Source organism: Hevea brasiliensis, chromosome 18 (assembly GCF_030052815.1).
Source record: "Hevea brasiliensis isolate MT/VB/25A 57/8 chromosome 18, ASM3005281v1, whole genome shotgun sequence".
NCBI lineage: Eukaryota > Viridiplantae > Streptophyta > Magnoliopsida > Malpighiales > Euphorbiaceae > Hevea > Hevea brasiliensis.
In genome coordinates this window covers 31,784,352-31,806,062 of record NC_079510.1, presented here as the reverse complement: position 1 = coordinate 31,806,062, position 21,711 = coordinate 31,784,352, and the positions used below count along the sequence as shown (strand labels likewise).

Below are 21,711 nucleotides of genomic sequence, written 5' to 3'. Positions count from 1 at the left end.
TTGATAGAAAAGATTAATTGGAGGTCAAATTTGCCCACATATTTATAGCTTTTTTTTTTTAAATTTTATTTATTTTTAATATATTTAATATAAATTCAAACTTTATATAAAAACAAGTAAAATAATTATTAAATTAAATATTTATATAAAATTAATTTAATTTTATATAAATATTTAATTTAATAATTATTTAGAGCGGCATCCTTTATTTTTTAACAAACTGGATATCCATAGTTGAAAAAGGTGTGCAGAGGGAGAGTTGCAATTGCCCAACATAAAATATGATGAAAATGACATAAACAATGCCTTCTAGGGGAAATGCATTTCCATCTTTGTTCACCTCACCCAATGTTTTGCATACGTCATGACAATTTTGACATAATATTATTTTTTTAAGATTATAAAGTAAAATCAATTTTAATTATAAATTTAATATTTAAATGTTATAATTTAAATTTTTTATTTCAATCTTGATAATTTTTTTTTACGAAATTGAGTTTTAATTAAAATTATTTATATAATTATATAAATACGAGAAAAAACATAAATGATACTAGGGCTAAAGGCTTTCACATATATAGACAAAATATTTATATAAATTATATCAAGGTCCACATAAATAAACTATATTATAAATTGACCTTATATATAATTAAATTATTAATAATGATTTTTGATATGACATAAGACACAATTGAGTGGCCATTTGAATTTTTAGAGCAAAGTTGAAACCTAGATTAATATTATAACTCAAAATAAAAATCTAATTGCCCCTTGAAGTTGATAGCTATGGCTAATTAAGTTTAAATTATTAGACACATAAATTGATAAATTAGATAGATTAAGTCTAAAAAATAAATTGTGCTTTTGCAAATAATTAAAAACAATTTAATTTATGAAATTTATATTATTTAAACTTCATTGAATATAAAATTAATTAGGTTATGCACATCTTGTGCCAGGTGTGAGTGCTGCAAATTGTAGTGGTTGAACGACTTGTAGGTGATTGAATTTGAGAAAAACATTTTTCACCAATAATTGATTTATGGAATAATTAAAAATAATAATTTTATTTAAAAAATACAAAATATATTTAGAATTCACAAATGTTAAAACATTTAAAAATTTATTTTATTTTATTTTTTTTATAAATTTAATTATTAAAATTAAATAATACTTAATTTAATAATTTTATCTTAATAGAATTTGAAATTTTATTTATATTTATGTTTTAATTATGAATTTAATTTTTATCAAGCCTATTATTATAATTAAGAATTAAAAATTTGATACATTAAGAGCCTTTCTAAAATTTTAAATTCATGTGATATCTTTAACTTTATTTCTATCTAATTATTAAAAATAGTTTATCAGTTATGTTAGTAAATTATATATATATATATGTGTATTTATTTATTTATTAGAGATACTGGATCTTTAATGATTTTTTTTAATCCTTTTATATTATTTTATATGTTAAAAGATATTTTTACTAATTATCTTTTGATCCAAGAATTACAATTCTATCTTCTAAATTTTTTTTTAAAAAAATTTTCCTGTCTTTATTTTAATTTAATAGATTATTTTGATTTAAATTAAATAATATATATATATAGAGAGAGAGAAAATGATTTAAATGGTTGAAATGCACTTAATTAAATTTAAATAAAGACTTAAATCATTAACACGTAACATATGGGTAAAAAACTAGCTAATACACCAATGAAAAATAAGCCTTAAAATTGTCTTAAAGAGTATGCCACTTAATTAATAAAAATGCTTAAAAAAAATCATGTGATATAACATCTTTTTTTATCTTTATTCTTATTTTTTAATATAAAAAAAATTAACTTATCATATTTTATTTAAATATTTTCAAATTTATATCATATAAAAGATAATATATTTAAAAATAATATATATGTTTCAACTATTGATGAAAATTCTTAAGTTTGCATGCACATCATATTATATATCTCCAAGAATCAATATTTTCTTAATTAAATTTTTAATTAAATTAGAAAAATATAAAATATTTTAAAATTTCAAGGTTTTGTCATTATTTTTAATAAATTTAAATATATTTATATTTTCTAAAAATTATATATATAAATAATTATTCACCAAAAAATTATTTATAAAATTTAAACACTTATTGTTAAAAAATTTAATGATACTTCAAAAGTCACTATGTGATATATGGTTTTTTTTTTACTTTGTTTATTTTATAAAAAAAGAAAATAATTTATTAATCAATTTATTTCAAAATTTAAAATTAAATAATCATATATTTTTTATATCTTTTATTAAATATAAAATTATATCAATTACTACTTAAATAATTATTTATTAATACTTGAAATAAAATTATAATTAATTAAAAATTTTATTATTAAAAAAAATTTATAATATAATTCTAAAAATACAAAATATCAAAAATAAATATTAAATTATCTTATTAAGATAATATAATAAACAATTCGTACAACGTGTGAGTAAATCTAATTTATTTTTAACACATTAATCTTATTGATTTGCCATGCAACAATTATTACATCCCTTTAATTTAATATAACAACAAATATTTGATCTCTATGATTTTATAATATAAAACGGTTTAATCTTTATAATTTTACAATACACATCGTTTTAGTCCCTATTAACCATACTGTTTAACACTACTTAACTACATAACAATAACAAGATTTTCATTTCAATTCTACATAAATGAAGCAATGTCATTAAAAAAAAAAGTTAAATGTTGAATTTCACCTTTTGTATTTATTGAGATGTTCAATTTAGTTCATTTTAAACTTTTTGTCAAAATTAATCCATAAATTTCAATTTAAATTTAATTTATCCTAAAAATTAAAATTTCTAAACTAAATTTCATGATTTCTTGATTTAGACAAAAAAAAATTAAAAAAAATTAAATTCTTAATTTTTGAGCTAGATTTCTTGATTTATTTGATTTTGTTAAGATTTCACATTAGTTTGGGATAGGAGTAATGCAGAGGAGAGTTAGGCATAACCCATTTTCTTAAAATGATATTAGAGCATGTCCAACCAATATTTAGGCATTTCATGAATATTTTACGCTCCAGGTGTTCGATCCTGAGCATAAGAGAGGTGTGTTAAAATCGCACATTGATTTGATATAAGGGTAATGTGCTCTTTATATAGCCTTGAGCACTCCTCCTACCTTAAGCTAGTTTTTGGGGGTGTATTAAACCTGGCCTATTTTCTTAATATTTAACTCAAAAAGTAAGAAGCTCAAATTTTTAATTTTTGAGCTAAATTAAATTTGAATTGAAAATGTTAAACTAATTTAAATAAAAAATTAAAAATAAGTTGAATTAAATATTTCAATAAAGGTGAAATTAACCATTGAGCCAATTAAAAAAATGTGCTCCATGCATTGAACGTTTAAGGTTTACAAGGAGCACATTTTTCTAAAATCAACTAGATCACAAATGTAACTAAAATTCAATAAGTACAATTTCATTTGCACACCCTAGCCTAACTATTTCAATCTAACCATAAACCACAATAATGATCAAAATAATAATAATCATTCTTTTTTCCAAATTACTATCTTTGTCTGTTTGCTTTTATCTGTCATTTAAAGTTTTTGCTTGATAATTAAAAAAGTGATTAAATCATTAAAATTATCACAAAATTCTATATAATTTGATTAAATTACTCTTATCTTACATAATAATTAAGAGAGAGAGGGAAATAATAAAATGAATTATAAAAAATAGTAGAAATAATTATTGTGCTTAGTAGAAATAAGAACATAATTAAAAAAAATTAATAAATTTTAATTTTTTCAAAGTGATAAATAATTTTAGAACAAATAATTTTTAAAAAGTGACATATAAGAGTCAACAGTGATAGTATAATCAATTTTATGCGTTATAATTAATTGCCTTCTTAATGTCTATTGGAAGACAGAATTCAAGTTTGAATAAAGTCTAGATTTTTTTTTGTTTAAAATAATAAACCCTTCATTTTAAAACATCAATTGGTTGTTCTATTGTGGGAATTTATTCCATCAACAAGTACACAGAGGGTTGGGTAGCAATGAGCTGTATTGGTCAGAGTTGGAGGCTCAATGGAAGCCTAATAAAAAAGAAAAGTATTGTGTGCACATGTTTAGCCTCATCCTCATGGCTTTAATTGGATTATTTTAGAAATCCAATAGGCAAAGGTTTTACATCCAATGCTTAAAAATCGAATTGGAATTAGAATCAAAATTTGATTTCAAGTCTAAATTAAAGAATCAAAGGTTTAATTTTGATTATAATTTTTATATAGAATTGTATTGAATTTGGAACCAAGTACCCTTGAATTTAAGATCTTAGTTATTTTGATAGGATGATCTAAGGGACTTAAGAATCTACTCTTTGCCTTATAGCATAGCAGGTCAGAATTAAAATGGGTGAAATCCTAACCCATTCTCTTTAAAAATTCCTGATATACCAAATGGATAGTCATTGAAGGAAATCAAGTGATAGAAAATGGTATATCTCATTCTCATGCCAATTTCTATTCAACTGAATATGATAGTGCTTCATAGTTCTACAAAAGTAATTAAATTTAGTATAATTTGTTTAATTTTTTATTTTAAATGCTAAGGTTGGCTTGCACATATAATGTTTTTCTAATTTTTTTTTCTAAATGTTCAATTTTTGTACTAATTGGGATCTTCAATTTAGTTAATTTTTAATTTTTTGTCTAAATTAATCTAGCAATTTTAACTTAAGCTCAATTTATTTCAAAAATTCAAATTGATGGGTTAAATTTATTGATTTAGACCAAAGATAAGAAGTTAAATTTCTTGATTTTTGATTTATCCTAAAAATTAAGAAGTTCAATTTTTTATTTTTGATTTATCCTAAACAATTTAACGGAAGTAAAATATATGGATTAAATAGTATATTTTTTAAAATACAATGATCAAGTAATTTGTTTCATTAAAAATACAAGGATTAATTAGTAATTTTTCCTAAATTAAACCTAAATTGAAACTTTGAAACTAATTTGGACCAAAATTTCAAAATGACTAAATTGAACATTCCTAATAGTGAAATTAGCATTATGTTGTCCCTGAATAGTCCAAGAGGGGGGTGAATTGGACTTTAATAATTTTTCGGTCCTTGCTTGTAGTCTAATGAAAAATTGTGGCTTTGTTCAATTAGGTGCTTCTTAATATATAATGACAGTGATATATATTTCAAGAAAGTGTCCCTAAGTTGCAATTCAAGCTTTAATCAATATTTATGGCTATTACAACATGCATCACAAAATATTCAACTAATTTCTCATCATACTTATAAATCCTAAAATATACCAACTCAATATATTCAATCAACATTCAAGGTCATGTATAAAAATTAAATTGCACTAAAGTAAGGAGGTTAAGGTTAGAGAGATCAAACACAATGATTTTTATAGTGGTTCGGCTTAACTAGCCTACATCCACTCTCTCCTAATGAAAAATTGTGGCTTTGTTCAATTAGGTGCTTCTTAATATATAATGACAGTGATATATATTTCAAGAAAGTGTCCCTAAGTTTCAATTCAAGTTTTAATCAATATTTATGGCTATTACAACATGCATCACAAAATATTCAACTAATTTCTCATCATACTTATAAATCCTAAAATATACCAACTCAATATATTCAATCAACATTCAAGGTCATGTATAAAAATTAAATTGCACAAAAGTAAGGAGGTTAAGGTTAGAGAGATCAAACACAATGATTTTTATAGTGGTTCGGCTTAACTAGCCTACATCCACTCTCTCAAAGAACATTTTTTGAGTCTTCTCTTCACTATTTGCTCTTTTAAAGGCAAGAGACCAAAAGCTCTTTACAACTTTTCAACACCAAGCTTTTACCAAGGTAGCTTGAACCCTTGACAAGTGCTATTTCAAGCACTTACTCTCTCTCAAGCTTCAATAGGTACTTGTACAACCTCTCTTAAATGCAACTTAATATTTTAACACTCACTCTTACTCAATACAAATCAAACTATAAAGAAGAGATGAGTTGATTTGCCAATGGTAGCTCAAAGACTTTAAAGCTCTTGAATTAAAGCAATAAATGAAAAATCAAAGTTGGAGTTCAAATGTAGTTTGGAGTTCAAATGTAGGCATTCATCAAGTGTAAAATGAAATAAAGAAGGTGTATTTATAGTCCCAAATCATTTTAGACCGTTTGAAACCTTTTTGGAACGTTATACACATTGCTCAAGACAAAATGGCCGTTATTTTGTCTTTTTGTGCGAAATTGAGCAGCTCTGATCATTTAGCAAACTAATAAAATTTTGGCAACAGCAGTAAACTAGTTAGTAAACTAATGTTTTAGCAAACACATTAGCAAACTAATATTTTAGCAAAGCAGTTAGCAAACTAAGTCAACAGCTGCATGTCTCAACTTGTAATATTTAAAAATAAAGATTTAGACCTTAAGAAGAAAAATAAGTTCCAATAGCAGTATCCAAGGTCATGATGAGAAAAAGTAATCAGAAAATAAAGTTTCATTTTTGAGCTCCATTCAACTAAACTCTCATCTATTCTTTTCACATAAGACCTAAGACTCAATCTCTACCTCTATGACTTTCATACCTTTACTTTGGGTCTTAGTTTTCATAATCTTGTTCTTTTCTCATCTTGGATTTGTCTTGAAATGCCTTTGAGTATCCTTTCTCCTTAGGTGCAACTTCAAAGATTCTTTATGAAGAAGAAGAAAAGGAATCTACACATCACTTTAAAGTTGGGTTAGATAGATTCTGTTTGAGTTTTGTTATCATCAAAATCAATGCTCATTTTGAGCTACACAGGGTCAACAATCTCCCTCTTTTTGATGATGACAAAACTCAATTGAATCATCAATCAAGAATCAATAAGAATAAGCGTAAGTTCATGTATATCCAAGCACATTAGTATGCAGAAAAATGCTCCCCCTAAATATATGCACATAATTTCCAAGACAATTATCAGCTATACAAAAGCTCCCCCTGAGTTTATGCTATAAAGCATATTCATAAAATATTCACAATATTCTCAAAAAAATAATATGCACATAAACATACTTCCATTTGTCAAAGTATAAACACAAGTATAAACACATATCCATCCTATTCTCCCCCTTTTTGTTATCATTCAAAAAGGAAACAGGAGAAAATAACCCAAAAAGAATCATGTTAGCCCAAACTTAAACGCAGTAAGGTAAGTAGTAGCAAACTAAAAAGGCAGTCGATAATAGTAGCAAATAGACTAGTAAACTAAAAGTGCAGATAGGAAACTAAAATTCAGATTTTGTGCTAATCATTAAGTCTTTTGCTTCTACGAGTGGCTTTGGAAGGCACCATCTTTTTCCTGGTGGGTTTAGCAGCAAGTGGCTGAGAACCTTGGTTAGCCAACTGGTCATGCTTCTGTGCTTCATCTTCATCAGATGGTGGTTGAAGGGCAGCAGCTAGGGACTGGTATGGATTTGACACGGTAGACTTAGATATTTTTCTACCTTTCTTAGCTGGAGGTGCAGCAGCTGCAGATAGTTAAGATGGAGCACTCTCTTAGTGATCCTTTAGAGAGGCTTCCTTCTGTTGTGTAGAGGCAGCTGCAGGTTCCAGAAGTGGTTCACTCTGAGGTGCAACAGCTGGCTCACTTTTAGGTTCTACAACCTTTTCACTACCATGCTCAATAGGGACATCAGTTGCAGGACCAACTTCAGGTTCAACAACCTGTTCACTAGTATGTTCAACAGGGGCTTCATCTGTAGGTTTAATTTCAGATTCAACCACTTGTCCACTTTCATGTGCCACAGCAGCTGGAGACTCACCCAGCTTAGTACCTTCACCCCTATCAGTACCATGAACAGAGACTTGAGTAGCAGGAGAAGAGGCACCATTTGCAGGTACAGCAGTCTCAACTTTGGTTGGGAAACCAGTTTCCTTGGCCTGCTGAAGATCCACAATCAGTTTCTTCAATTCCTCATTTTGAGTAAGCAAGTGACTCACTTTGTAGTCAACCACATCCACAAATTTTCTCAGAAGTTCAATGGATTGATGGGTTGTACTAAATTGCTCATTAATAGCAGTTTTTAGCCCTTGAAGCTCACTCATAAACTCATTTGAAGAATCTGAACCAACCTTAGCTGAGGAAGAACCACCTTTTACAAACCTTTTCTTTCTTCCATCAGTGTCAGAGTGAATTTCTCTAAGCACAATCAAATCTGTCCTAAAACTTTCCTTAGAAACATTTATATTCAGCTCTTTAAACAAAGCAGTCAAGAGATGTGCATAAGGCAATTTTCCAATCCCATAAGCTTTACACATATTCTTGAAAATCAAGTAAGCCAAATTCATCCTTACTTTGTTAACAATGTGCCACATGATGCACATATCCTAGTGACTCAAATAGCCATAACTGCCATACTTAGGACAAAAAATGTAGTTCACCATACTGTGAATGATTTTAATATGTTGAAAAGCTTTTGTGCTAGTGGACTTCTCATTGGTGGTAGTGTTGGCAGGGAAGACTTCATTTTCAAACTCTGCCAAGTTAAAGCCTGGAACCTTGGCAACATCTCTATGAGTGGAGATTTTATTTCCATCATTAGGCAATTTCAAAGCCTTAGCAATCATCTCAACAGAAACAACATACACACTATCATTCAAAACAATTTCAAATTTGTCTTCATCATCAACTGTTCTTAGAGTTCTATAAAAGTCTTGAACCAGTCTAGGGTAATACTCATTTGTACACTCACAAACAGTCATCCATTCTTGAAACTCAAAAAGTTCTTTGAATTGAAAATTTACCTGACCAAAGTAATCCCATTTGATGAATTTACAATCAAGCAGCGCTTTATCAACAGAATTCGAAGATTGTGCAGCACCCTTTTTGCGTTGGGTATCAATCCCTCAAATTTTTCTCCTCTTTTTCTTTTCTGGTGCCGATACAGTGGGTTCGACAACCTTAGATGGGTCGGAGGATGCACCAGTTGATTCAGGTTCAGGTGAGTTCTTCTTTTCTTTTAATTTCTTTCTTCCGTAATGCGGTGACAGGGAGATCGTCAGATGCTGATGAGGATGACGAAGTAGTAGCAGCAGCAGTAGGGGATTTGCGTTTAGTGCGAGCCATCAATGGGAAATGAAGAATGGTGAAATCTAAAATGGCTTTTGGTGTAGTGATGAATGAAAGAGAAATGAAAGAGATGAGCGGTCTAATGAAAATGGGTTAGATTTGCCAAAAAAAAAAAAAAAATTTTGGAGGTGTAATGCCGTAAGCCAATGCAGAGGAGAGAAGAAAAGTGGGTGACGGTTTCGTGTAGCAGAGATTTAAGTTTCTTGAGTCCCGTGCTTTTCTATTTTAGTGTACTTTATCTGAACTTAATTTTTATTTATTTATTTATTTCAAATATGTCTATCTATCTTTATATGCACAAATATATATTTCTATATGTCTGACACAGCACTGAGAATGTGATACCAAATGTGAATAGGTAAGTGCATTGCTGGACACGCAGAGAGTTTCAAGCACAATCACTTTTTGGTTTGAAATTTGAACAGTACACGATACAGCAAACTAATTTTAGTCACGCAAAATTAGCATACAACTTAGTAAACTAATTTCTCGAGTACACAAACAAGTTAGCTAATGTTCCTTAGAGTTTTCTCAGTAAACTTATATCATAACAAATTACTCACACATTGGATAAAATGCAAATATATGAAATTTCTATGACATAAATTTCAAGCAAGTAGTTCACTCATGCCAATTTCCCATCTAATTTTACAAAAGGTTTCCTCATTAAGTGGTTTTGTAAAAATATCAGCAAGTTGATCTTCAGAAGCAACAAATTCTATTTTGATATTTCCATTTTGGACATGATCTCTAATAAAATGATGTCTGGTCTCTATAAGTTTTGTTCTTGAATGTTGGACTGGATTTTTTATCAAGTTTATGGCACTTGTGTTATCACATCTAATTGGAACAAGATTATATTTTAAACCAAAATCTTCCAATTGTTATTTCATCCATAAAATTTGAGCAACATAACTACCAGCAGTTATATACTCTACCTCAGCCGTAGATAGAGCTACTGAAGTTTGTTTTTACTGTGCCAAGAAACTAGTGCAAGACCAAGAAATTGACAAGTACCTGAAGTACTTTTTCTATCCAATCTACTTCCAGCAAAATCGGAATCACTATAACCAACAAGATTAAATGATTCACATTTTGGATACCATAAACCAATTGAGTATGTGCCAATGAGATATCTAAAGATCCTTTTAACTGCACTTAGATGGGATTCTTTTGGACATGATTGAAATCTTGCACACAAGCAAACACTAAAGTGTATGTCTGGTCTAGATGCAGTAAGGTATAAAAGAGAGCCAATCATACCTCTACAAAGCTTGGTATCTACTTCTTTACCTTTTTCATCATTGTCCATTTTAATTATTGAACTCATAGGAGTGCCCATGCTCTTCAAATCTTCCATTTTAAATTTCTTTAACATATCCTTGATGTACTTTGATTGATTTATGAAGACGCCATCTTTCATTTGCTTAATTTGAAGTCCAAGGAAGAATGTGAGCTCACCCATCATACTCATCTCAAATTCATTCTGCATTATCTTAGAAAATTTCTTGCACAGAGATTCGTTAGTAGCACCAAAAATTATATCATCAACATAAATTTGCACAATGAGCATATCATTATGATGCTTCTTAACAAAAAGTGTTGTGTCCACTTTGCCACTTTGAAAATTATTTTGTAAAAGGAATTTACTAAGCCTTTCATATCATGCTCTAGGAGCTTGTTTTAAACCATATAAAGCTTTAGTAAGTTTATAAACATGATTTGGATGCTCATGATTTTCAAAGCCTGGAGGTTGTGCAACATACACTTCCTCATCAATAAAACCATTTAAAAATGCACTCTTGACATCCATTTGATAAAGCATAAAGTCCTTGTAACATGCAAAGGCACGCAACATTGTAATAACTTCAATTCTAGCAACCGGAGCAAAGGTTTCATCAAAATCAATCCCTTCCTCTTGGTTGTAGCCTTGAGCCACTAGTGTAGCTTTGTTTCTAACAACATTGCCTTTTTCATCCATTTTGTTTCTAAAAACCCATTTAGTACCAATAATTGAATGATCTTTTGGTTTAGGCACTAAATTCCAAACTTTATTTCTCTCAAATTGATTTAGTTCTTCTTGCATGGCAAGAATCCAACTTTCATCATTTTGAGCATCTTCAAAACATTTAGGTTCAATTTGTGAAACAAAAGCAACATTACCAAAATATCTTCTCAATTGTGCTCTAGTCATCATCCTCTGAGATGGATCATCAATAATGTCTTCTTGAGGATGATTTCTATGGAATCTCCATTCTTTAGGTAAATCTTCATGTTGGGGCTCATTCACTTGTAATTCTTCCAAATTTGGCATTTCTTCATTGATTTGATCATCATTGGCATTATGAACATCTATTGTGGTATCTCCTTGAGTTTCTTCATCTTTGCCATCAATTTGTTCCATTTCTTGATTTGATATTATATTTTCTTTTTCAAATACCTGCTCATTATTATCATCACAAACAATTTTCCTTCTGATAGAAGGGTTAGTCTCATCAAACAAAACATGAATAGTTTCCTCAATAACTAAAGTTCTTCTATTGAACACTCTATAGGCTTTACTTTTTGTTGAATACCCAAGAAAGATTCCTTCATCGGATTTAGCATCAATTTCTTTAAGTTATCCTTCTTGTTATTTAAAATATAGCACTTACAACCAAATGCTTTGAAATATGAGATATTTGGTTTTCTTCCTTTCCACAGCTCATAAGGGGTCTTTTTCAAAATTGGTCTAATCAAAATTCTATTCAACACATAGCAAGATGTATTAACAGCTTCAGCCCAAAAGTACCTTGGCAAATTATTTTAATTCAACATAGTTCTAGTCATTTCTTGCAAAGTCCTATTTTTCTTTTCTACAACCCCATTTTGTTGAGGTGTTCTAGGAGCTAAAAAATTATTATTGATTCCATGTTTATCACAGTATCTCTCAAATAAATGATTTTCAAATTCAATTCCATGGTCACTTCTTATAGATGTGATGCAAAAACCTTTTTCATTTTAAACCATTTTACTAAAAGAGGTGAATTTTTCAAAAGTTTCATCCTTGTGAGCAAGGAAGAATGTCCATGTATATCTTGAATAGTCATCAACAATAACTAAAGCATATGACTTCCCACCAAGACTAGTAGGAGATACGGGTCCAAATAAATCAAGATGAAGCAATTCTAATGGCCTAGTGGTAGACACAATATTTTTAGATTTAAAAGAAGCTCTAGTATGCTTTCCTAGTGCACATGCTCTGCATTGAAATTCATTTTCATAATTAATCTTAGGAAGACCATTAAAATTTTGAGAGTGTATGCATGCTTGCATGACCCAGTCTTCTATGCCACAAATAACTAGAGTTATCAAAAGATACTAGACATGTACCATGATTAGTTTCAAAATTATTCATGTAAAGCAAGTAAACATTATTGAATCTATTAGCAATAAACAATGTGTCATTATCTAAGTTATTGATCGTACATAGAGAAGAAGCAAACTTTACCTCAAAACCTTTATCACAAAGTTGGCTTACACTTAGCAAGTTGTATTTCAATCCTTCAACAAGCGACACATCTTCAATATAGAGTTTGGTTCCAATTGTGCCATTTCCAATTATTTTTCCTTTCCCTTTATCTCCAAATTTTACATGTCCTCCATCTTCCATTGTGATTTTTGAAAACTTGTCCATTTCACCAGTCATGTGCTTTGAACAACCACTATCTATATACCATTTTTCACTTTTCTTCATCCCTTTGAAACAAACCTGAAATTTAATCACTGAGCTTTAGGTACCCAAGCAACTTTGGGTCCTTGGGGGTTAGTGACCTTAGGTAAGGTTCCCTTTGGCACCCATACCTTCATTACCTTAAGAAGACCTTTCCTAAGTGCATAAGAACTAATCATATGACCTCTTTTATTGCAATAATAACATGTGAAATTGGGCAAAGAGGATGTAGATGCTTTAATGAAATGATTCTTATATTTACCATAGTTCATGAAACCATCAAAACCAATTCCATACTTTTCATTTGAAATTCTTTGGTTTCCAAGAAGTACATCTAGAGTTTCTTTTTCTTTTGTAAATTTTGCCAAATCATTTGTCAAAGACTCTACTTTAGCTTCAAGAACTTTATTTTTCTCAATGAGCATTTCACAAGTTTCTTTTGAGATTTTCAACTCTAAATCTAGTTCTTCAAACAAGGCAATTTGTCCTTTGTAAAATTCATTTTCTTTATACACATTGGACATGGCAATATTTTGTGATCTCAATGATTCAATCTCTAAATTAATTTTAGTGCACTTTCTCTTGTAATTTCTTTACTCATCATATACTTTAGCAAATGCAAGTTCAAGTTCTTCTACATTTGGAGATTCATAAGAGTTTACCTCATTGTTACTTTCTTCTTCCTTTTGTGAGCTCTCGACTTTCTCTTCAAGTACCATCATATAAAGAAGAGCAGTCTTTTTGTCACTTGATTCATCATTGAAGATTCTTCACTTTTGCTCCATACTACTTTCATAGCTTTCTTGCTCCTATCTTCTTTTCCTTTCTTCTTTTTGAGTAATGGACATTTGGGCTTGATATGTCCAGGTTTGTGACATTCATAACATACAATTTCTTCTTTTGAATCCCTGAAATGTTTATCCTTGGGAGTATACTTTTTCAAGAATTTCTTATATTTGCTTCCTCCCTTCTTGAAAGCTCTTTTGAATTTTCTTGCAAGCATAGCCATTTCATCATCATCATCACTTGAAGCACTTGAGTTGTTACTATAGTCAACTTTGAATGCAGCTCCTTTTTTCTTATTTTCATCTTTGTTTGACTTGAGAGCAATGCTTTTCTTCTTCTTTTGCTCATTTTCAACTTCATCTTTCTTATATTGAGAGATCCAATGAGTTCATCATAGGTGAAAGTTTTAAAATCTTTGGTATCTTGGATAACTGCAGTCTTTGCTTCCCAAGATTTTGGAAGTGATCTAAGAATTTTCTTCACAAGTTCAGCTTCCTAAAATCTTTTACCAAGTGCTTTGAGAATATTTACAAGATCGGTAAACCTTGTACTCATATCCGCAATTGATTCTCATGGCTTCATTTCAAATAGCTTATAATCTCGAATAAGAAGGTTTGCTCTTTGATGACATCAGTTCCTTCATAAGTGACTTCAAGCTTATCCCAAATTTCCTTAGCAGATTGACATCCTAAAACACGATTGTATTCATTAAGGTCAAGTGAGCAATGCAAAATATTAATAGTTTCAGCATTTATAGAAATTTTCTTCCAATCATTGTCATCATATTCATCTTCATGTTTTGGAACTTTTGTAGTTCCTGGACCATTCTTTTGAGGAACATGTGGACCATTTTTAATAATTCTCCATGCATCAATATCTACAGATTGTATGAAATTTCTCATTCTTACTTTCCAAAATGAATAATTAGTGCCATTGAAGAGTGGTGGTCTAGTGATTGAGTAGCCTTCAGTTAGTGGTGAGGGTATACCGACAGTATTGCTATATGAACCAGCCATTATGGATCACTCTAAGGTTGTAACACCCTAAGCAAGAGAGACAAGCTCTGATACCAATTTATTATCCCAGAATAGTCCAAGAGGGGGGTAAATTGGACTTTAATAATTTTTTGGCCCTTGCTTGTAGCCTAATGAAAAATTGTGGTTTTGTTAAACTAGGTGCTTCTTAATAAATAATGAGAGTGATATATATTTCAAGAAAGTGTCCCTAAGTAGCAATTCAAGCTTTAATCAATATTTATGGCTATTACAATATGCATCACAAAATATTCAACTAATTTCTCATTATATTCATAAATCCTAAAATATACCAACTCAATATATTCAATCAACATTCAAGGTCATGTATAAAAATTAAATTGCACAAAAGTAAGGAGGTTAAGGTTAGAGAGATCAAACACAATGATTTTTATAGTGGTTCAGCTTAACTAGCCTACATCCACTCTCTCAAAGAACCCTCTTTGAGTCTTCTCTTCACTATTTGCTCTTTTAAAGGCAAGAGACCAAAAGCCCTTTACAACTTTTCAACACCAAGCTTTTACCAAGGTAGCTTGAACCCTTGACAAGTGCTATTTCAAGCACTTACTCTCTCTCAAGCTTCAATAGGTGCTTGTACAACCTCTCTTAAATGCAACTTAATGTTTTAACACTCACTCTTACTTAATACAAATCAAACTATAAAGAAGAGATGAGTTGATTTGCCAATGGTAGCTCAAAGACTTTAAAGCTCTTAAATGAAAGTAATAAATGAAAAATCAAAGTTGGAGTTCAAATGTAGGCTTTCATCAAGTGTAAAATGAAATAAAGAAGGTATATTTATAGTCCCAAATCATTTTAGACAATTTGAAACCTTTTTGGAACGTTATACACACTGCTTAAGACAAAATGGTTGTTATTTTGTCTTTTTATGCGAAGTTGAGCAGCTCTGATCATTTAGCAAACTAATAAAATTTTGGCAACAGTAGTAAACTAGTTAGTAAACTAGTTAGTAAACTAATATTTTAGCAAACACATTAGCAAACTAATATTTTAGCAAAGCAGTTAGCAAACTAAGTCAACAGCTGCATGTCTCAACTTGTAATATTTAAAAACAAAGATTTAGACCTTAAGAAGAAAATTAAGTTCCAATAGCAGCATCCAAGGTCATGATGAGAAAAAGTAATCAGAAAATAAAGTTTCATTTTTGAGCTTCATTCAACTAAACTCTCATCTATTCTTTTCACATAAGACCTAAGACTCAATCTCTACCTCTATGACTTTCATACCTTTACTTTGGGTCTTGGTTTTCATAATCTTGTTCTTTTCTCATCTTGGATTTATCTTGAAATGCCTTTGAGTATCCTTTCTCCTTAGGTGCAACTTCAAATATTCTTTATGAAGAAGAAGAAAAGGAATCTACACATCACTTTAAAGTTGGGTTATATAGATTCTGTTTGAGTTTTGTTATCATCAAAATCAATGCTCATTTTGAGCTACACGGGGTCAACACATTAAGTCTCTTATTTCTTTTAGGCAAAAAGTTGTGGGTGTTTTAAGCAAGCAAGAATTCTGATTGATTGGATACCTAGAAGCAAGTAGGATGCAATTAACTAAACAATCAGAAGGTCCACCATTCTGCACTAGTTCTGGTGCTTCTTATTTTCCATTATCACAAATGAAAGATGTTTACTCATAACTGATGACTATTCCATTATTGCATTAGCTTGTTCATTTTTCTGATAGATACATTTCTGTTTTCATGAGAATGAAGGAAACAAAAAAAATCTGTCATATCACATTAGCATGTCAAAGGAAATTGAACAAACTGTCCAAAAATTGGAAGAAAACTGAGTGAGACTTCTAAAGTTCTTCTTCAACAATTTGAGCTTTCTTCGACTTCAAATGGCTTCTTCTGGTGTTTTGCTGCTTTGTTTCTGTAGGATTTCACAATGCTAAAAGGGAGTAGTAGGCCAATGCTATTGGCAATGCAATGAGCATACCAAAAATTACCCTGTAATCAAAACAAGCATATCTCACATTAATTAAGACATAAATGGGTATTGAATATTGGATTTTAGGCTGGAGAGAAAGCATTAGTTACCCTGTGCTTAATATATCTGGATGAATATTATATTCTTTAGAAAACACAAATGGAACAATCCCTTGAGGTAGAGCTGCCTGCAGTAGAAAACCATTGTTTAACCTTTTATGACTCCTGAGGTGCTGATTAAAAGAAACAAAATTTATGTACCTGAACAATTGCCACTTTAAACACTGTGCCCCTCAGTGTAGTGGCTAGGGAAGCAACTACCATTAGGGCAGGCCCTGCAATGAACTTCACTGCCATAGCTAGCACTGCCATTCGGATGCCACACGCTATTATACTGGTGCGTGATGCCATGAACAGACCTATTAGAATGGAATGAAATTAGAAATAAATTTATAATAATTCCAGAAGAAATTTATGTTTAAGTACATAGAGATTGTGTGATTATACCTAAGCTGAACATTGCCATACCAAGCCCTCCATTAGACAATATCATTATAGAATTATCAAGAATTTCTGGCATTTTCACTCCCCACCTGAAACAGTTCCAGCGTCGTTAGTTCAATCATGTGACAGGATTAACAAATTTATCAACAATCATCCTTGAATAAAATCATATAATAATTAAGGTCACAATCTGATTCTGTGATGCTTTCTGCAGAATTACCTAAAGCGTATGCTTGCCCAAATAAGACCCAACAAAGTAGCATGAAAATTGGGATTTCTCAATAGCTTCCTCCCCACTGTCAAGAGAATGAGCATGGTCTTAACTCTTCTTGTTGTTCTGGTATGTGTTTCCTCTTCTCCCTCTTTTGATTGGGCATCTTGAGGGGCTTCCTGGTCCTCTTGAATCAGAAAAGAAACCATATTTTTTTCGAAGGACATTAAAATCAATAAACCATATTTATTTCAGACTACGTAGCATAGCTCTATAAACATATTGAAGACATTAAAATCAATAAACCATATTTATTTCAGACTACGTAGCATAGCTCTATAAACATATTGAAGACATTAAAATCAATAAACCATATTTATTTCAGACTATGTAGCATAGCTCTATAAACATATAAGCAAGTATGTATGTCTTCAATAAACATCACGAATAGTATTTAAATTAGCATTTCCAGGAGATGTTTCTGAGAAGGATGCGAATACATAGGCATGCAATTGGAATGAAGAGAATTTAAAAGAAAGAACATAATCAGAGAAAAGAAATGGAAACATAATTGAAATGTTTTGGGGGCCCACTGGACTAATCTTCAATAGCTAAAGTTGACTGAACAGAATTGAAATTGAACACTGTTCATGTATGAGAGTTTAAATTGGAATTTAAGGTGTGATTTACATATGCATTTGTAATAACTCATGTTTGGTATTCTGAACATGAAAAAAATGAAAAACCTGAATATAACCTACCAGTAATTTCTGAAGATGGTGTTACTGGAGCTGCATAGGTAGCATTTAGCTCAAAGAGAAACAACAACAAATTATACCAAATTAAGCTTTGTAAGACAATTATCTGGGAAAGGAGTCCCTCAGCTTCCACCCCATACATAGCCTTCAAAAGTGGAATTCCCAGGATCAAAGTATTGGGCAATGTTGACAGAGAAAGACCAGTGATTATCCAATTCAACCTTCCTCTGGAGCTGATTTTGGTGAGTGCTGTCAGTACTAGGAGGGCTAATAGTTTCTGAAGAAAGTCGGCTACTATGAGTTTCAGGTTCATTTTGTAGGGATTGTTGCTGGAAATAACATGGAAAGATAATAGTGGGATTGAAAATTTAGCAACAAATTTGTTTATGCCTGCACACTGATCTGGTGTAAAAAGCCTCCACCATTTCATAGAGATGTAGGCCAATATCATGGCAAAATACAATGGAACTGTGGCAGCCACCACATGATATACATCTGCTAAAGAAATCATGGGAACTAGAGATTGAAGGTTGGAGATATCTCCAACTTATTTCTTTTCTTTTTCTTTCTTCTGTGAATCCTTGTTTACAGTTCTCTTTTATGCTCCCTTAGTTGCTTTGGCAGATTATGAAAAGTTGATGTATAGCATCACCTGTTTTAACAGAAGCTTCATTAAAAATATTTCTAAATTCCCGGAATGACCTCGATTTATCTGACTTCTTTTCAGGAAACTAGCATGATTATTGCCTTTTTGCATATATAATTCTAGTAATTTTTGCTTATTGAGAATGTTGTTCATAATTCTGCAATATATGCTGATCTGTTTCTTTATGCGTATTTATTTTTTGCCTGTTTTGATGGTTAGGTATCATTGTACAAATGCTCCACATACAACTTATAAGAATCTTTTATTTTTGTTAATGAAAGGTCAGGGTATTTTTGTCATCTGAGTTAAAAGATAGATTCCATTTTCCTTCTTGTCATGTCTTTTGGTTCATTGGTTCTTTAAGCAAAGGAGAGCTACAAATGCTGACACTACTCTAAAACCATGTCCACTAGACTTTAATTTACATCAACACATGTCTGAAAGAGCCAAAGAAGATTCATTTTCTTGGTGTTTTTTTTTTCTTATTTTTTTTTTAATTTTTTATTTTCAAAATCTTGTCCACTAGGTATTATTATGAGCTTATGAATTTCTCTTTTATATATTGTCTTTGCAGTGGTGTAATAGAGGAATAAAGAAGTGAATTGCAAGGGAAGTAATTGAAGGTTTATGACAGTGGTAAGGAAGAATTTTTTGCTAAATAAGGTCAAAAGTATGAGAATAAGTGTAGTGGGGAATTCACTTTTTAAAAATGTGAAATTTTGCCAAAAAGACCTATTGTCTCTTTCTTCAAGTTGCCTGCCTTTGTTACCAGAAAATGCAATTTCTTTGCTGGTAACTTGTCAAGAATTCTTTGCATTCTCCATTAGCTTTGATTAATTATAATAGATTTAAGGGTGTTTTGGTGCACAAATTGAAAAATTCTTCACAACGCCAACAATTAAAACTTAATTCTAAACTAGTTGGGTCGGCATAGAAAATTCTTTACAACCAAAAAGAAATTCTGATAAGATTTGTTATTTAAACCTTTGACAGGAAGGATCTTATGCATCTTTCCCTTGCATACATGTTTTAATTTTTCAAGACAATAAATTATCTTCTTTTTTTTTTTCTTTTTTCTTTTTTTTTTCTAGGATAATCATCCAGTGGCCAGCTGTTGAAACCTTTTGAAATCAAGATGAGAGATCTTATATAGTTGTAGGGCATTACAAGTGGATAGTTGTAACTCTACTGAACAAGACCTTTTAAGATTGCTTGATAGTGAATATGATCACAACATGAAAGGTGAACATCAAGGGTAACTTGTTCTAACTTTAAACATGGTACCCTCATGCTCATGTAGAGACATGTAGGCTTAAGATAGAACATATACACATGATATTGAATTTTAAAATTAAAGAGAATTTTTGAGATTTCTTTTGATGCAAAAGCACAATAATAACTAAACTTTAATTCCAAACTAGTTGGGACCGACTATATGGATAGCTTTTCATCATTTAGCTCTATTACTCCGAGATTTATAAATCCTTTGAGTTTATATCATAAGGATCTATGTCATGAGAGATAATTAAATTTTACGTTAGCCATCCACCTATTGCAATTCGCAACCCTCTTCCTTAAGACTTGCATATGCAGAGTAATGATTTCTTTTTATGTAGAAGCATTTTAAGAAAATGAGAGCATCATTTAGAATTCCAGGTTTGTTTTGTTAATTGAAGAAAATAATGTTTTATGACTATGCTTTTTATAAGTTGTCATAAGGGGTTTTGCGGTCGCCAAACAATTCTCATTGAAGTGAAAAGTGAGGAGTCGCTACTTTAATTTTGAGGAAAATTTAAAGAAGACCATTTATTATTTTAAGAGAATTTGAAAAGTGTAACACCCCAAAATTTTAAATTTTATTATTTTATGAGCATTTTTTTTGGTATTTTAATTTATTTAAATTTTAGGAATTTTTTGAGATTTTTTCGGATTTTAAAAATCGGGTTCGATTTTCCGAAAATATAAACTTTGATGATTTTTAAAAATTAATTTAAAGACCACGTGGCAAAACTAAAAATATATTTGGAATCTACAAATTTTTCTGAGTTTTCTGGAATTTTTTCGGAATTTTTGGACCTCGTTTTCGATCCCGAGGCAGAGTAAAAATTCAAAATTTTGTATTTCGAATTGAACCGGCCGAATCGAACCGGACCAGATCGGACCGATCGAATCGGACCGGCTCCTTTTTCTTCTTCTCTTTTCTTCCGCGCGTCCCGACCTCCTCCCTTCTCTCTCTCTTTTCTCTCTCCTCCCTCCTCCCCTTGCCGCGCCGCCACCTCCCCTGCCTCCCCACCTCGCCGGCGCCTCACCTCAGCGCTCCCCCACAGCCGGCCGCCGCCTGGAACGCCGGAAAATGGCCCCAGAAACAACGTGCAGCGCGCGCGCGACGCCTTGACTTCCCGGCCAAAATCCGGCCGATTTGGCCACCAATCGGACTGGGTCTTGTGTCTAAATTCATCTACTCGTCGAGAGCTTTCCATAGACACCAAGAACACCGAAATCTATCGAGCAGTTTGTCCAATTTTTGCTCGGGAAGTTTTAGCCCATTTTGACTTTCGGGCTAGATTTCTCACAAACCGTAAACCCCACGAGAAAACCGAGAGTACCAGAGCGCTCCACTCGTCGAGAGCTTCGCGAGGATATAAATTTCAAAATTTTTCGACACCATTTTTCGGTGGGTCCCACGGAACTTCGCAGTATTTTTCCGAGCATTAAATGAGCTTAGAAAATTCTGAAAAATTTATGTACTAACCCCCGTGTTGTGGGCTTCGTGTAGGTATCCTCAATTTGCGGGAATTCGACAGTTGACCGGGTTTGCAAATTTCGGGCTAGACAGACCCGTTGCCGGAAAAGTCTCCGAATTGGACCGAGGTTTTGGCTACCCCTCATTGTCAGACGTCCTGAGCGCGTTCCCGAAGTCGGAATCGGCAAAGGTAAACCCGAACTTTG

At 31.2% G+C, this 21,711-nt stretch overlaps 1 protein-coding gene and 1 long non-coding RNA gene across 2 annotated transcripts; one reads left to right on the top strand and one right to left on the bottom strand.

Moving 5' to 3' along the window:
• Positions 1-16,259: 16,259 nt before the first annotated feature.
• On the bottom strand, positions 16,260-18,627 carry LOC110672075 (auxin efflux carrier component 8). Its single transcript, XM_021834739.2, has 6 exons — positions 18,120-18,627; positions 17,368-17,545; positions 17,151-17,236; positions 16,905-17,062; positions 16,755-16,831; positions 16,260-16,664 (listed from the first exon to the last, which is right to left on the bottom strand). The coding sequence occupies exons 1-6, from the start codon at positions 18,625-18,627 to the stop codon at positions 16,598-16,600; spliced, it is 1,074 nt and encodes a 357-aa protein (XP_021690431.1). The 3' UTR covers positions 16,260-16,597.
• On the top strand, positions 18,224-20,149 carry LOC110672076 (uncharacterized). The gene is made up of 4 exons (XR_009146190.1): positions 18,224-18,358; positions 18,437-18,645; positions 19,337-19,398; positions 19,854-20,149. It is a non-coding gene; the product is annotated as an uncharacterized LOC110672076 (long non-coding RNA).
• The last annotated feature ends 1,562 nt before the right edge of the window (positions 20,150-21,711 follow it).